We start from the raw sequence: 17,838 nt of genomic DNA, 5'->3' as shown, positions 1-17,838 counted from the left end.
TTTTAATTGATATTCAGTGTCACATAATTCTTCCGTTAATAAATTTTTATGCGAATCTGGTAACTGAATTTGTGCATATAATGGGTTGTGCTTTTGCAGCCACGTTAATACATTATACACTTTTTCAACATTAACTAAATTTTCCCATATTACTTTAGATTTTGTTGGGACTCCACGAACTAGAATGTATGTACAATTCATGATTACGATTTATAACATCCGTTGGTGCGCAATTCTTTTTGATTGTCTCTTCTAGAGGTAATGGCAAACTATATGTTCTGCCTTTCATTTTTTTTGAAGATGTGAATGCGGCAGTTTTTTTTTCGATACAGTTCCCATCGTTTGTATTATTTGGAAGGCTTTGGCTCTTTGTATCAAAATCTTTTCATAGTCATTTAATGTAGCTATTATGTCGGGTACTTTATCAACGTATAGATTATTCAAAATACACATCGGCGGTAAGGTATCCTTGCGAAAATATGTCAAACAATATTTACAAATGTAAAAAGTATCTTTTAAATCGATATTTAGAAAACTTGTTAATTTTTTCCAATATATTCCTGACAAAGGCTTTCTACATTTAGTTCCATCAACAACATTTCTTCGGAAACATAATTTTTTACATGACAAACATATGAATCGCGGTGTATCCATAGTCCGTTTAGTTAGTAAAGTGAAAGCCGTCGAATATTTTGATATTATTTCATCTTCATTTAAATTAATTATTCCTTTGTTATTAATACTAGTAAGGGTATGTTTACCACGAGTAATTTCCATAACTTGTTCCAAAGTTTGCACATTTCCAAGATGTAAAGCTTCATCTAATTTCAAAAGTTTTTCATAATAATGTTTTAAACGATATGTAAGCCTCTGTATATTTCTCACTCTTGGATAATGTGGTGATAGAAAATTTAATGCTAACAATTTAGATTTACATAAAGTATGGTCTATATAGCACGCTTGCGAATGTCCTAACTTATTTGATTGTTTAACTGTACTTGCTCCTATTAATTTAATAAACTTTGGAATGTTTCTTACTGTTGAACAATTGGATACCACGGTGAGAAATTCTTTGAATCGATTAATTATGGACACTTCGTTTCCTTTACATGCAAATCCACATTGCCATTCTATAGTCCAGTCAAATTGTCATTTTACCTGGAAAAAAATCCAATATGCAAAATTCCTTTTGGGGGGTGTTGGGAGGATGTAGAAAAGCTTAACTCTAAGTTGGCGGGACAAAATATGCGGAGGCTTTTCCGCCATCTTGAAAAAACGGTTTTTTTTGCAATAACTCGGCTCCCTGGAAAGCTACAGAGAAATTAAGGTGACCAATTTGTCGCTTTTTGCGCTCTACAATTCATGTTATATGACTTTTTTTCCTACGATGGATATTTGCCGACATATTTGACGAAAACGACGAAAATAAATAGGTAATCGATCTTAAATCGCTTCTATCTCGTCTCCTACTACGTTTATCGAAACAATTATTCTTATGAAACTTGCAGCATTTTTAAAGATCTTTAATGTGATGGGTGACTCGTTGCATTTCGTTGAAAAGAACGCTCTACAGAGCGACGCAAAGTCGCCAGGTCGGCGCGAGCCTACACGTGGAACGCGCGCGATGTAGATCTATGATGCCGCGCGCCCGGTGTGTGTGTGTGTGTGTGTGTGTGTGTGTGTGTGTGTGTGTGTGTGTGTGTGTGTGCGTGCGTGCGTGCGTGCGTGCGTGCGTGCGTGCGTGCGCGCGTGTTTCATTTTGTACGGAAGTACTGTGTTTTGTAGTATTTGAAGTATTTGTAATCTTAAAAATACTGAATGTTATATTTCGAAACAGAATAAATTTTATCAATATTTGTCATTACAATAAAAAATTGATGAATCGGGGAAAAATGAATATTCACGTAGGTTTGAGCGTTATACAATTTACTATGGACATTTAATGAAATTGACACAAATTACTAATATGAAATAATACAGAAATTAATACAAACACAGAAAAACACAGAAATTAATACAAAGAAATAATAAATCATTTACAATTTTATTCTTTTTGAAGGCCCTGGCTCGTGAATGCCTTCGTCGTTGCTTATCTCTTCATCTGCCTCATTTTCGCAAATGTTGTCATCACATGAACCATCATCATTATGGTTATCATTGTCGTCTTCATTACCATCATTTTCATCTTCAATCTCGATTTGTGCAACGTTATCACAGTCTTGACCACTGCAATGCAGACAAATTGCAGAGCATTTAAGGCCTGCTTTCCTGCAACCGCAGGCTTTTCCACATTTCGATTTACATTTACAAGAGATGAGTTTTAGCAGTTCGGGTGGTGCAGGTTCTGCAGTATTCGGAACTGGCTCCAATCCACAGTAGGATCTTCGCCATCCCCATTCTTCTGGGTCTTGGTAAAACCCGAGCCACTGCTGCACCTGGTGATATGTCCGGAAAGTATGCTGGCGAACAGCATTTCTTGTTGGTGGCAGCGTAGACAGATTAAATTTATTTTTTATCGCAGATTTAGTGAAGCGTTTATATCTCAGTGAATCAACCGATGTTTCTTGTTTATCTCCACCATACAAAGCAATGATGAATCGCTCTCCTGCCGAGGTTAATACCTCCGGATCAACTTTTCTCTGTTTAAATAAATCAAGCACTCCTTGAAGTTCCGCACGCTTGTTAAGAATCGATAGAAATTTTCTCTTCCCAATATTGAAAAATGCGGATGTGGTGTCGCAACCACTGAAGGCATGGATGAACAGGATATTATTTGCAACAGCGTCACTGCATCCCAGAGAAGCCGATGAGTATAACGATTGTGGCGTTTTTCCTTTTGTTGGTTTTCTAAAAAATACGTTGCGCGATTGCGGCGCAAGTCCGAGAAGCAGAACCAGCAAATCAATGTCTTCACCGACTATTTCCACGGAGTCGAAAAGCGATGACTGCTTGATAGCCGTGGTAACGATGGTAACATCAGCATCTTCATACGCCTGCTGTACAATGATTTCAGCTTTTTGCAAGTAATCAGTGAGCATGGTAATGAACCAATCTTTATTCTTTTCGTTCGCAAAAAACTTTTCCTGACCGCACGCCGGCATTGTATTTGGATTAAAGACATATTCCGAAGCCTGGTATTTTCTTGAACGTCTCATTCTTTCGGAAGTTTTTGTACTGGCAGCATTCACATCTTCGGGGTAACCATCAAAGATGATCATGACGTTTTTTCCGAAATGATGTTTTATGTAAGTGACATATTTGTTGCAAATCATTTCAAAAGTTACGAGGCGACCCCAAACGACTTTATGAAGTAGAAATCCTCCGTCTATGACTTGTAGATGGTTTTCCCCGAATTCTTTTTCTTCGATAGTTTTAAAGGAACTATACAACGAGGACTTAGTCCCCTTTCGCATTCCTTCATCGGTAAACAACGACAAAGGAAATGGCGAAAGTTCGTACTGTAGATAATTCTTCATGTCTTCTTCTGAATTTTTTTAAATAGAAATCCGTTGAAATAACAATAGCGGATTGATTGCCACTGGTGATGAGTCGATCTTGATGCTACTGTTCATAGCAGATAAGGGCAGCACTTTTTCTTTTCGCTTAAAGGTCAACGATTCGAAATTTTTCCCAACGATTTTGTTTAACATTTCGCTACCAACTTCATGAGCATAGTGACAATTAATGTCCTTACTTCCAAAGACTCCTGTGCCGATCGATATCAATTCTTTACCCTCGGGAAAGGGATTGTGCTGTGCAAACCAGAAATCAAGTTTTTCCATGTCACAATTGTCCCTTGAAACTCGCGCAGATCGCATATCAACATGCTGCTCAGTCGTTGCACATAAAACTCCAGCGAAACTTTCGACTTCCTCGCAGATGTTTTGCAGCTTGAGCATCCCTAAAGTCCATGCTGCTGTCGTGCTATCGGTATATCCCCGTCCTGTGATTCCTCCAGACGTTTTGATTGCTCGCATGAGAAACTGCTCAATTGTTTGGTCCGACATAATGCCAGACCAGAACTTGTTGGTCCGACGTATAGTAGGGGAGACCGGGGCTCGTTGGCACCGTTTTCACAATTTCGGCATTTGTGTTTTTAAACAACTAATTTTCATGATTAAACAGTACTAATATGATAGAGAGAACCTTTCTCTACATTTCCATGCCAGGAACGCTCCTGTATACTGTATAGTTTCTTTGTAATAAGTGAAATACGAACATGCTGCATTGTAGCCAACTTGCCCCGATAGTAGGGTAAGTTGGCTATGCGACAAAAGTCCATGTTAAATTAATGAAAACGTAATAGAAACACAAAACGGGTAACAGATATGTACTTCTTGATAAAGATTGTATATCTTTTAAAGTTATTTTGTAATAATCGAATAGCAAAATGCTGTTGCAGAAGAACAATTGTAAACTATTTTAGATATAGCTTTCTTCAATATAAAAATATTAATATAAATATATATCTAGCTTTTATCAGCATTGTAGGTAGAAAATCACATGCTCACACAGGTCTCACGCGCGCGGCAACAACAAGTCAAGCTAAGCATGCCTTGATATGAGCCAACATACCCCATCCCTACATACGTTTGATTTCAGTCATTTTCTTACAATAAATTACTGTTGTTCCTCAAAATGACATGTCGTATAGTAATAGAAACTTTTCTTTTAACTAATAATACGTCACTTTGATGTACTTCTTAAGCTGAAGAGCATTAATACGATATTTTGAAACGCTCGAAAATTTACTTGCCACCTCTTGAATCAGAGTTTTCTCTTTTTCTATTGTAATACTTGTTTGATTAAAATAAAACTTTGGGAAAAGTACCTATATCATAAAAGAGATATTTTGTGATAACTTTTCCATTATTTCTTTTGCTATAAATACATAAACGGAACGCATTGCCAACTTGCCTCTTGTGCCAACGAGCCCCGGTCTCCCCTAAAGTATCCGTTTATGAATTTCTCGTACTCTTCAGCAGGCATTTTTTCGCTAAGACGTCGCATGTCTTGTAGGTACAGGTGAGCCGATTTGGCGTAGAGAAAATGACCTGCTGCATGGAAATAGGGCAACATTTTTTGTATTGTGTCGAGATGCAAATTCCAATTGCCGGATCGTTCAGCCTGTATGAACTGTTTTACTAAGGTAACCATACGATGGTATTGAACCCATAGTTTCGCGGTAGGACTGATTTGTTCAACTTCACGCAATTTTTGGGCTAATTTTCGTTCAACGTTTTGAATGAGTTCACTTTCACTTGCTTGCAATATATTGGATCTATCAATGCCTTCAATGAAGTAATCCATGACATTCCGTTCTTCATCGCTGAATTCAATTGAATCAAATAGAACTTTTGTCAAAGCCAAATGCGTTAAGAAGTGGGCGCGAATCGCTCTTGAATAAGCATGACTGGAAAGAATTTTCTCAACGCAATTACCGGCGTAAATCAAATTAAATAGTTGTTCAATGCCACTCCCCGACATTATGTTCCCGATTGCTCCCAAGAATAACATCAGTAAGTGGAATCCTCCAAGGCTTACGACCACATTTTTGAAATCGTCTTTCATAACCTCAGCGATATCTTTTGCCTTCCAATACAGCGGCTGATCGAATGTTACGATGCATGTCTGTTGATGGCTTTGCGTGCATCTTTTTTGGGCCTCCATGAGCGATGTATAAATTGTGTCATAATCTGACGGAGGTGCATTTATGAACGGAAGGCAGATTATTCGTGAGCGATGATATTCACTATCAGCTGTCACTTGCTCCATAAACCCGTTCCAGCCCGGAATTTCTGGGCGGCATGACCATTTTCCGTAAAGCCATATTAAGTCAGGTGTAGTTGGTATAATATCCGATGATAGTTGACGAAGAGCATCGATGTCTGCAACGTTGATTGTTAGCAATCCTGCTGATTTTTGTTTGACATAGCTGAGTACTTCAATTCTTCCTAACTGAGCAATGTCTGCAGCTGATGTGGCTTCAAAAGTGCGCGAAACGGCTTTTTCTGGTTCGATACCTGTGTTGGGTGTAACGCAATGTATCCCCCCCATTGCGTGGAAGGTTCCGTGGCCGTCGATTGTGTTGATATTAAAATCTGCATTATCGAAAACAAATTGAGAAAACAAATTCTCCAACACGTTGCTCTGAGGTCGGCTTATATTTGCACGTTCAAAATTTTGAATCTCAAAGTACGAAGCAGAAAATCCCAAAGCTGATAAAATGTTTATGAGATTTCTGGACCCGAATTTTTTGTACAAATAAGTTCCGACTTCTATTTGCAAAGGAGATAGAAAAGAGCGTGGGCGCACGGCTGTTATTATTGCATGAGCCATAGAGATGCATTCTGCCACATTTCTTCACAACCACGCTTATCTTTAGTGATGATTTCCGAAAGCAAACATTGTAAAGATGCAGGAACATCATCACGAGCATTTTTCATGAAATCATCCGACGGGGGATAACACTCGGTTTCGTAAAAAGTAGATCTTATGTCCGCGCGGATTATTGCTGCAGCTTCTCGAAGGACTCGCAGTTTTTCTTGTCGCGGATCGGTTTCTTTTTCTTCATACCACCTGTCCGCAAGTAATTTGTAACCGACATTTCTCAAGCAAATTATGCACTCACGATTACGTTGGTCGATAATAAAAATATCCTCTCCGAACTTTTGCTGCAACTTCTTCTTAACGGTTTTCACGTCTGGTTTATAATTCCCTTCAATTGTCGCCATCAAATCGCTCAATTTAAACTGACACTCGTTAGAATTCTCAAGTAGGAATGAATAAATGTATTCCATACAATCGTCTACTTTGCCAGTAGGTCGTCCCTTTCCAACCTCCGGAGTTGCTTCATAGTAAACACGACCGGCACATGGAGCATGATACCGAGCTCCCGCGGCAACGAGATCGGGTACGTGTTCGATTTGTTTAAGGATTTTACGCGCAAATTCATCTTGACGCTGTCCAAGAATATTCTTAATTGTCTCTTTTGTCGTCTGACGTACTGAACAAATATGTATTCGTCGATCAGAACGTACTTTACTCGATTGTTCACAGATTTTTTCAGCACAAAATAAGCAATTATTTTCAAAGTCAAAAGTAGTCACTTCAGGCACAACTACTGGCGATTGTTCTACTTCATTAGCAGCAAATGTACTTCGCCTGACAGCTGCAGCAGACGCTCTTACATCTGCATACTTCTTACGGCACATTGAATGCACGCGAATTTCAGTAACCGTTTCCAGTAAACGTTGATTTTCTACGTCTCCTCTTGTTATGCTTGCAGTTAACAGACTTCGTACTGCTCTTGCTTTCGCAACATAGATATCACTACCGAGAGTTTTTTTGCATATAAAACAGTTTTCCATCTTCACTTTAAAAATTCCACAATCACAAAATCACTTTGAAATATCCGTCCGTTTGCTGTCGCACGATGCAACAACTGAACTAGATCGAACGTGATTCAACGCGCACGTAAAACGTAAACAATAAAACGTGCAAAATAACACACAGACACACACGGGCGCGCGGCATCATAGATCTACATCGCGCGCGTCCCGCGTGTAGACTCGCGCCGACCTGGCGACTTTGCGTCGCTCTGTAGAGCGTTCTTTTCAACGAAATGCAACGAGTCACCCATCACATTAAAGATCTTTAAAAATGCTGCAAGTTTCATAAGAATAATTGTTTCGATAAACGTAGTAGGAGACGAGATAGAAGCGATTTAAGATCGATTACCTATTTATTTTCGTCGTTTTCGTCAAATATGTCGGCAAATATCCATCGTAGGAAACAAAGTCATATAACATGAATTGTAGAGCGCAAAAAAAAGCTACAAATTGGTCACTTTAATTTCTCTGTAGCTTTCCAGGGAGCCGAGTTATTGCAAAAAAACCGTTTTTTCAAGATGGCGGAAAAGCCTCCGCATATTTTGTCCCGCCAACTTAGAGTTAAGCTTTTCTACATCCCCCCAACATCCCCCAAAAGGAATTTTGCATATTGGATTATTTTCGAGGTAAAGCATGATTTCCCGACAATTTGACTGGACTATCTATTTCTTTCTGTTTATTGTGTTTTTGTCTTATTGGTAAGATGTTAACAACTTGTCCATTGTTATTCATTATGAACGATTCATGAAATGTAACATATTTATAAGTAGTTTCGTAAAAATATGATTCTGTGGAAGATGTGTGTTTACATAAGCCACATAAAGCTTGAATATCAATGAAGCATTCAATACTACGATCCAATGATACAACTGCTTTCTTTTTTAACACTGATAAAGTCTTTCTTAGAACATTTATATAATTATCTCTTGCATGTATGCACCATTTAATTATTTGCTTCGCTTGTATTCTTTGTGTTGCTGTTTCCGTTGTCTTCATGTTCTTTAAAAGATTTTTAACATATACTTCTATTGATTGTATGATTCCTAATTGATTAGCTTTTACATACATTTGTTTATATTTCCAACTAATTTTATTAGTTAAACTTTTCTTTTGCTTTATTCTTATATAATTTTTGTGATTTTCGTAATATTTTTGATTACATATTTTCTTGTTTCTTGGATAACGCTTGTAAAATTCTCGTAATCGATTACATTCACGTAATTTATTTGAAGCATAATATTTCTGTTTATTTTCACGAATATTATTTCTATTTTCTGCATACTTAATACGTTTAATAGCACGATTTTCCTCCAAATTATATTTATAAGCTTTTCGTTTCACTCCACGAATTTTTGCTACATCTAACGAATATCTCATACGTTTTTTAGCACGGTAATTTATAATATTTGTATCATATCTTTTTCGATTTTGAACGCGTTTAGTTGTTACATCTATGTTATAATTCTCTCTCTTTTTAGCCCGTTTGTTAACTATATCCGTGTTATAATTCTCTCTCTTTTTAGCCCGTTTGTTAATTTATATCCGCGTTATAATTCTCTCTCTTTTTAGCCCGTTTGTTAACTATATCCGTGTTATAATTCTCTCTCTGTTTAGCCCGTTTGTTAATTATATCCGTGTTATAATTCTCTCTCTTTTTAGCCCGTTTGTTAACTATATCCGCATTATAATTCTCTCTCTTTTTCGCCCGTTCGTTAATTACATTCTTACAATAATTTTTTCGTTTTTGAGAACATTTGTTTATAATATTACGTTAATATATCTCACGTTGTCTTATACATATTTCATCTGCTTTCTGAATATATTTTAATCGACTTTGTAATTGTCTATAATAAATGTGATCTCTATATCGCATGCGTTCACGTATTCGCTTGAATTCGGGATTTGAAGCATAACGCAAACGACTTTTAAAATTGTATTTTATTCTTTTTTTAGCCCAATATTGAGATGATAGGCTTTTATTTATGGAAGGAGTTTTTTTATTTTGAGAAGTAGGGATTTCAATAAATACTTCATTTTTATTATCATCATTAATGTAAGATAAGGAAGTAGGATCTTCAGTAAACATTTTATTTTTATTATTATTAACATCTAATTTACAAGTAGATAATGAATTATTATATAAATTACAATTTTCAAATTTCTGACTAACAAGGGGAACACCAAACATGGCCCCCTCCGATTCCGGCGAGTCTAACATATGTTGTAGTCCTACCCTCCCACTAATTCATGGTAAAGCGATACGACCCAACTCTCAAGCATTTATTATTTTAACAGAGAAATTAATATGTTTTAATTACAACATTTATTATATTTACAAATTATTTAATTAATTTATTTGTTTTGCAATAAAAGTTGTGTAATTGTAAATTATTTAATTATAAGTTTTACTATGCAATAAACATTTAATACTACAAAAAGGAAAGTATACAAAGGAAGCCAAAAAAAAAATTAGACTGTTTTTATGTATAAAACTCATAAAAATTTTATTTCTAATAATCAAAATTTATTATTCAACTTCGGAATCAGATTCACAATGAGACAGATTACATGTTTTAGGATGGTATTTATCATAAAAACATTCAAAACATAATATCTTTTTACAATGAGCACATTGAATAAAACCTACACTTTTGCAGATGCACAATTTTTTTACTACTGTTATGGGAAAACAAATATCATTTATATTTAAAAATATTGGCCTCTCTTCTATTAATTTTGATGCGTACCAAGCATATAAAAGCATCGGTTGAAAAACGGGAGCGCTCAATTGATGTAACAGCAGCGAATGTATTTTTATTGCGTCCTCGCGAGTACCGATTTCTCGCTGCTGTTGTAATAAAAATGAACAATTTTGCAATCGCTTTATAAAATTTTTTACCTGTCGATAAAAATATACATCGCACGGCTGACAAAGAGGGGTGCATTTCGGAGGAATCACCTTAACAGTACACGATGCTCTATTTGTTTCATCTTCGAAAATATCATCATACAACGTTAAATCAGTTTGACCTCCCCACGAGTCTATCAATAACAAAAATTTATTGTCTACAACATACGGAGACAAACAATATTTTAAATAGTCGGTATATATATGTTTTGTTAATTTGCCCGACTTTGAACACGAAACAAAAACGTTTTTATATTCGCTTATTAATGTATCTACTTTTTTTTGCACCGTCGGACCAAATTTTCCTGTCGATTCCTGCATGCACAAGAAAACCACAGGTAACATTTTGCCCGATGCAGTTATGGCGTATTGTGCAGTATACGAATGAGAAATATTATGCAAGCTTTTCTTTTTGATAAGGACGGTCTTTGAGCCTTTTGGTGCAAGCGATCTATTATATGGAATTTGGTACTGACATCCCGTCTGATCCGTATTAATAATGAAATTACAATCAAATTCGGGCATAATTGCCCTCGTTTGTGTTTGAAATCGTTCTGCTGCCTCCAAAGTTTCTTCCAAGGTTGCGTGATCTCTGTTGCTTATGTATCTGGTTATTTTCCTTTGCCGAATTTTATACTTCTGTTTGAATCTATCGGTCCAACTAGAGCTGGCAGAAAAACTGAAATTATCATTTAATAATGGAAAAGCTGTCGCCATCGCCCATTGCTGTAGAGTTCTTGTTGTTATCTAAAAATTGATGTTAATGTACTTTTCTAAAATCGTTATTTGATAATATTAATATTTTATAATATAAATATTTTCCAAAATTATACCTGCTCAAGACACTGTCTTGCTTCTGTAAAGTGTTCGAATGTTTGCGTTTCAATGTATTTCCATTTGTCAATTTTTGTTCCTCCTCGTTTAACATCTTCTTTCCATATACGCAGCATTTTTTTATTTTTTAACTTATGGCAACCTTGCCTCTGTAAAGTTTTTAAAGTCCATTGCGGATGCATCTCGGCAAGAGCAACTGCTTTTTCTTTATACGATAATGGTATATGTTCATAATCACGAGAAAATGGCAATTCTGGCTGGAATTCTGGACTTTCACGAGGTATACACTATAAGCAAAGGAATTGCATTGCATGCTATATTATTTTTATCTATTACGCTGACTCAAGAAATAAAAAAACACAAAAAATATTAGCAAAAATTCAAACATACCTCCTCATATTCTTCTGCATTGTCAATGTCAATATCTTCGGCACCTATTAGATCTTCATCTATTATTATTTTGCGATCGTCCAACATAAACATAATTTCATTAAAAATTGCTTCGCCCATAGCGATAGAAGCGTGCGATATTTGTGCTGGTGGTGTATTTGTTAGCAGATTTTCTGCTTCCAGCAAACTCTTACAATATATAAGAGCGTTAGTCAAGTTATTTTTCATATCATCATCCTTCCCAAGGCTCTCTGCTTCCGAGTTTGAATCCGATATATTCTGTTCTACACTTTCACTAGTACTTGGCTCTTGCATTTTTCTGACAATATTTTTTCACTTTTTGCACTACACGCTGTATGTTCCGAACGCTAGCTCTTGCTCGATTTGAATGAACTCAACGGTCTAACGACCTAACCTAACCTTTCAACAACCCCAGCCACACAAAGAAAACAAGTTCTCAGGTAGCGCGTATATCAGATTACACAATAGCAGATACCCGTACCAAGAAGGAAACTTTCTCTGTAGTCAAAATTCGTTGCTGATACAAAAATAAAAATCGTGGCAAAAGTAAAAAATAAATTTAAATATGTTTATTGTATAATACATAAATTTTAATTAAATGTTTATTGCATAGTAAAACTTATAATTAAATAATTTACAATTACACAACTTTTATTGCAAAGCAAATAAATTAATTAAATAATTTGTAAATATAATAAATGTTGTAATTAAAACATATTAATTTCTCTGTTAAAATAATAAATGCTTGAGAGTTGGGTCGTATCGCTTTACCATGAATTAGTGGGAGGGTAGGACTACAACATATGTTAGACTCGCCGGAATCGGAGGGGGCCATGTTTGGTGTTCCCCTTGAAGAGTCGTTATAACTTCATCCTTTTCTATTTCTTCATTACTTTTACAATCAGTCAATATGTTATCGTAAACAGTACAATTTTTCAATTCTTGACTGAGAAGAATTATAACTTTATCTACTTCATTAGTGTTATCTTTTATAAGAAGCTATAACCACTTGGGTTGGAATAGGAAGACCCTTGAATAGGAACACAAAGATACCACTTGGGTTTTATTTTTTTTAAGTAGTTGCACAACAATTATATTTCAAAGCAATATATATATTCTCTTTGCAATTGGCGTAATTTAATTTAAAGATTTCATATCTTTTTTTAAAATACATGTCACTTGAGTTAAGTTAGGTAATATAATTTTGTGAAGAAGAAATTAAAGATTTTATATCTTTTTTTGAAATACATGTCACTTGAGTTGAGTTAGGTAATATAATTTTGTGAAGAAAAAATTAAAGATTTTATATCTTTTTTGCTTCCTCATAGAGGAAGCTTTGTTTTCGTTAAAAAAAAAACTTTTTTTTTGTTTTTCTGAATGTGTTCAGAATGTTCTAAAACGTCGAAAAATTGCAATTTTAAAAAATGTCTGTATGTATGTATGTGTGTGTGTATGTGTGTATGTGTGTGTATGTGCCAAATTTACCGAAATTTCTATAACTCCAGAACTAATCAACCAAATCTTAACGAATTATATATGAAATAGGGGTAGAAAAAACTGAAGAATATAATAGAATTAATAAAAATTGCTAATAATAAAGGAGTTACCGATTTCTGTTTAAAAAAACAGCCAAACTTACCAAAATTTCTATAACTCAAGAACTGATTAACCAAATTTTAAAGAATTATATATGAAATAAGGGTAAAAAAACTGAAGAATATAATAGAATTAATAAAAATTGCTAATAATGAAGAGGTTACCGATTTTTATCTAAAAAAATCTATATGATTGCCCTAATTTCCGCAAATTTTGAGATATCGAGCTTAATTTTTTTTTATGGATAGAGTATCATTAAAGGTAGGTTGGTGTTGAATTTGCCAATGATCGTTGAAGAGGTTACCGATTTTTGCCTAAAAAGTGTACAAGTTATACATGTAATCTTATATATAAAACGTATCATTAAAGGAAGGTTGTTTTGAATTTCGCGAAGATTGGTGAAAGGGTTACCGATTTCTGCCTAAAAAATATATAGGGTAGACCAAGGCGAATCGGATTACTAATTAGCACGATAAAATAGCTCGTTAAAAAAAAACACAAACGAAAACTGTCTTAAAACTTATATTGATCCGATTCGCCTCGGTCTACCCTAAGTTATTTGATGGATAGAGTATCATTAAAAGATGATTGTTAGTGAATTTGGCGAGGATCGGTGAAGGGATTACCGATTTCTGCTTAAAAAGTGTATAAGATGTACATGTAATTTTATATACATAGAGTATTATTAAAAGAAGGTTGTATTGAATTTTGCGAGAATCGGTGAGAGGGTTACCGATTTCTGCTTAAAAAATGTGTAACGATTTCTGCTTAAAAAATGTGTAAGTATCTTTAATGATACTCTATCCATAAAAAAAAGTGTGCAAGTAGAAACTTGCACATTGCTTCCTCATAGTTTTTAAGTGTGCAAGTAGAAACTTGCACATTGCTTCCTCATAGTTTTTAAATGTGCAAGTAGAAACTTGTACATTGCTTCCTCATAGTTTTTAAGTGTGCAAGTGGAAACTTGTACATTGCTTTCTCATAGTTTTTAAGTGTGCAAGTAGAAACTTGTTAAAGTGAGCAAGTAGAAACTTGCACATTGCTTCCTTATAGTTTTTAAGTGTGCAAGTAGAAACCTGCACATAGCTTCCTCTATGAGGAAGCCAAATTAATAAATATCTATGCTAATAATTATGCATAAAAAAACAGGCTGCCTGTTTACTATTATTTTTTAGTTTTTGTGAGTTTGATAACTTTTGCATGTAGAAAACTACAAGCTGGATAAAATAGAAAATTTTTCTCTCACTTTGTAGGCCTGTCACGTGCACAAAAAAAAAGTGAAAATTTTCGACTTTCTAATGTGAAAGCTTGAAGTTTCCTTACAAAATCTTTTTTTTAAATGTTTCTACGATTTTTTGTTACTGAGTTATTATCGTGGATTGAATAAGAAATGAAGATTTTGACTTTAATTGCTCATAACTCTCTTAAAAAAATTATTGTATTGCAATACAAATGGATGATGTTGGTAATCCGCATGCCCGGTTTCCACTAGCGATCCATGGTTGGATACTAGGAGCGCCACGCCGTGCCCACCAGGGGGCTAACTCACTAGAGGCGCTTCATAAACTTATCTCGGGTTTCTCGTCACTGTATCAGAGTCAGTCATGCCTTGTATCACGTACTGAGCACGATGTGCTAATAAACGTGTGCTATTGTAATTGCGACGTGTACGTTCAATTGCCCTTTCCGCGCTCACCTGCTATCAGGTTATGGGCCCAGATTGAAACGGAACGGAATAAGCATTGGAAGAACGCGAAACGTTGCAAAGTTGAAAAGAACCACGTGTATATCGAGAACGCCATAACCCCGTGTGTGTCGCGAAAATGAGTGCATCAAGTTTCGCACGAATCGAGACTCTCCATAGAGACAATTACGACACATGGAAACTTCAGATGCAAGCCGTACTTATGAAGAATGACGCATGGGAATACGTGAACGGCGAGTGCGTTAAACCAACGTTAGAAGCCGGCAACGCGTTATCGGAAGAGGCGGTCAAAGCATGGACAAAGAACGACGACAAGGCAAAGTCAGACATAATATTAGCGATAAAGCCATCCGAATTAAAGCTTATCAAAGGATGTGCGACGTCTCGCGAAATATGGCTTAAGCTAGAAAGCACGTATCAGTCGAAGGGGCCGGCTAGGAAGGCCACGCTGTTAAAGCAGCTCACACTTCAACGTATGGAAGAAGATGACGACGTGCGGGAACATTTCCGAAAATTTCATGACACCGTCGATAAATTGGCAGAGATGAACATCGATATCAATCCGGAATTACTCGCGATTATGCTGTTATACAGTTTGCCGCCCTCGTTCGAGAACTTTCGATGTGCCATCGAGTCACGCGACGAATTACCGTCACCGGAAGTTCTTCAAATCAAGATCATAGAAGAGAGCGACGCTCGAAAGAATGACACGCGCGGTACAGTTCAAAACGCTTTGATGGTAAAGAGAGGAGGACACTCGAGTAAGGACAAAGCGAGAAAAGCGAAATCAGGAAACAAAGAAGATTTCAAGTTTAGATGCCACCGATGTAAAGAAAAGGGGCACAAAGCCATCGACTGCAAAAATAAGAAATAAGAAGATTCGCAACCGACGGCGAAATGCACCGACGACGACGTGCTTTTATGTGCTGTGGAAGAAGCATCTACGCAGGAAGCATTCGGCACGGAAGAGGTTATGCGCGGCGCGAAGTGGTGTCTTGACAGCGGGGCAACGTCACATCTGTGTGGACATTTACATGAATTCGCGAGAGTTGATGATTCGAAACGCGGTGAATTAAAACTAGCCAATCACGCCTTGACGAAAATAAATGCAGTGAGAACGGTCTCACTTACGGCCGATTTCGATGGAAACAAAAGAAACGTGAGTCTGAGTAACGTACTTCACGTGCCCGATCTCCGCGAGAATTTACTGTCGGTAGCCAAGATAACGGACAAAAATCTCGAAGTTACTTTTAAAAAGGATCACGTCGTTGTGGTCGATTGCGATGGTAACGTGAAACTGCGCGCGAGTAGAATTGGGAACTTGTACTTCTTATCGAGTCGCGAACGGGCCGAGTGCAACAGAATATCAGATGGCGCGGATGCTACGAGAATTCTAAAGACATGGCATCATCGATTAGGTCACTTAAATATACCGAATCTAATAAAAGCTGAACGAAACGCGACAATGCGAGGACTTAACCTCGGAAAATGCGAAGAAAATCTGGAATGCGAAATCTATCTTCGAGGGAAGATGACCAGGGCGCCATTCCCAACGACTTCGGAAAATCGTACGAAAGGACTCCTGGAGATTGTTCACTCCGACGTCTGTGGTCCGATGCGTGTGGAATCCAAAAGTGGCGCTAAGTACTTCGTCACATTCATCGACGACCGTTCGAGATGGTGTGAGGTGCGATTTCTCCACAAGAAGAGCGACGTTTACAACGCATTCAAGGAATTTAAGGCGTTGGTTGAGAACTAGACGGGAAGAAGGATTAAACTATTGCAATCCGATAATGGGAGAGAATATCTCAGCAAAGAGTTCGATGATTTCTTAAAGAAGTCCGGAATTCAGCGAAGACTCTCGATTGCATATAATCCTGAGCAAAACGGTACAGCTGAGAGGAAGAACCGAACACTTCTGGATATGGCTCGCTGCCTGCTCATACAATCTGGCCTTCCTCCATCGTTTTGGGCTGAGGCTGTGTCCACAGCCAATTACATCAGAAATCGATGTCCTACTAAAACTCTTAAGGGTCGAACCCCATTCGAATTCTGGACCGGAAGCGCTCCCGATGTAAGTTATTTTAAAGAATTCGGTTGTAATGTGTATTGTCTCGACAGGATTCCTGGCAAGGGGAAGTTCGAGGATCGAGCTAGAAAGGGGATCTTTCTTGGATATGCCACGAACTCAAAGGGATATCGCGTATGGTTACCCGAGGAAAACAAAATCGAGATTACCAGAGACGCGAGATTCTTGCGGAATCGCGAGGACTTATCAGATTTCGTCTATGAAGATTTCACTCCGGAAGATGCCATAGTTGAAGGACATGAGAATCCGGACAATATCGGTATCACCGACGAAGAAGCCGCACAGTGGGGCGAATCTATCAAAAACCGGATATTGGACGAAAAAATGAAAAACGTATAATTCAAATTTTGACGAGATTTTATGTTAATATATATCCTAAACTATAAATAAATGTGCTTATAATTGATTTTATCCCTTGTTCTTTCCTCAAAATGATCTGATAAAGTATGACATTTTCGTGAATACTGAAATTCTAGTAATTCGATAGGTTACTTTCTAAAGTCTCCGCCGAAAGCATAACTGCGAATATGAGTTAAATGCCTATCAGAACTTATTTATTAGGGTTCAAAAAACATATTTATTTTAGTTTTATGTCATTCGAGTACTATTATGTTTTAATAAATATACACGACATATTCGACTATTAAAAAGTTCTTACTTCAATATTCAAACAGGAAGAAAATTTGTGGATTAGAATGGATTAAGGTTCGCTCTGCGCCATTTGATAGGGCAAAGTGTCTAGTTTTTGGACATATATGGTTGTTTATCCGTCTTCGTCCGGCTTTTATGAAAAAATTGACGTCGAAGTTCACTCGACATGGTCGAATAGCTCAGCGGACGCCGTTCGATCATGTCGAGTGAATATGGATGTCTATTTTCTCATAAAAGAAAGACGAAGGGGGAT

General features: G+C 36.6%; 1 protein-coding gene across 1 annotated transcript; it reads right to left on the bottom strand.

The window, feature by feature from the left end:
* Positions 1-9,918: 9,918 nt before the first annotated feature.
* LOC139782973 (uncharacterized) lies at positions 9,919-12,385 on the bottom strand. The gene is made up of 3 exons (XM_071722074.1): positions 11,524-12,385; positions 11,133-11,420; positions 9,919-11,046 (listed from the first exon to the last, which is right to left on the bottom strand). Exons 1-3 carry the CDS (start codon positions 11,836-11,838, stop codon positions 9,919-9,921), a joined length of 1,731 nt encoding a protein of 576 aa, XP_071578175.1. The 5' UTR covers positions 11,839-12,385.
* Positions 12,386-17,838: the final 5,453 nt, after the last annotated feature.

The sequence above is a fragment of the Temnothorax nylanderi genome, unplaced genomic scaffold (assembly GCF_030848795.1).
Source record: "Temnothorax nylanderi isolate EJ_2023f unplaced genomic scaffold, tnyl_v1.0 TNYL_tig0457_pilon, whole genome shotgun sequence".
Classification (NCBI taxonomy): Eukaryota; Metazoa; Arthropoda; class Insecta; order Hymenoptera; family Formicidae; genus Temnothorax; species Temnothorax nylanderi.
The sequence above is the reverse complement of the archived record's forward strand: the minus strand, read 5'-3'. Positions and strand labels throughout refer to the sequence as shown.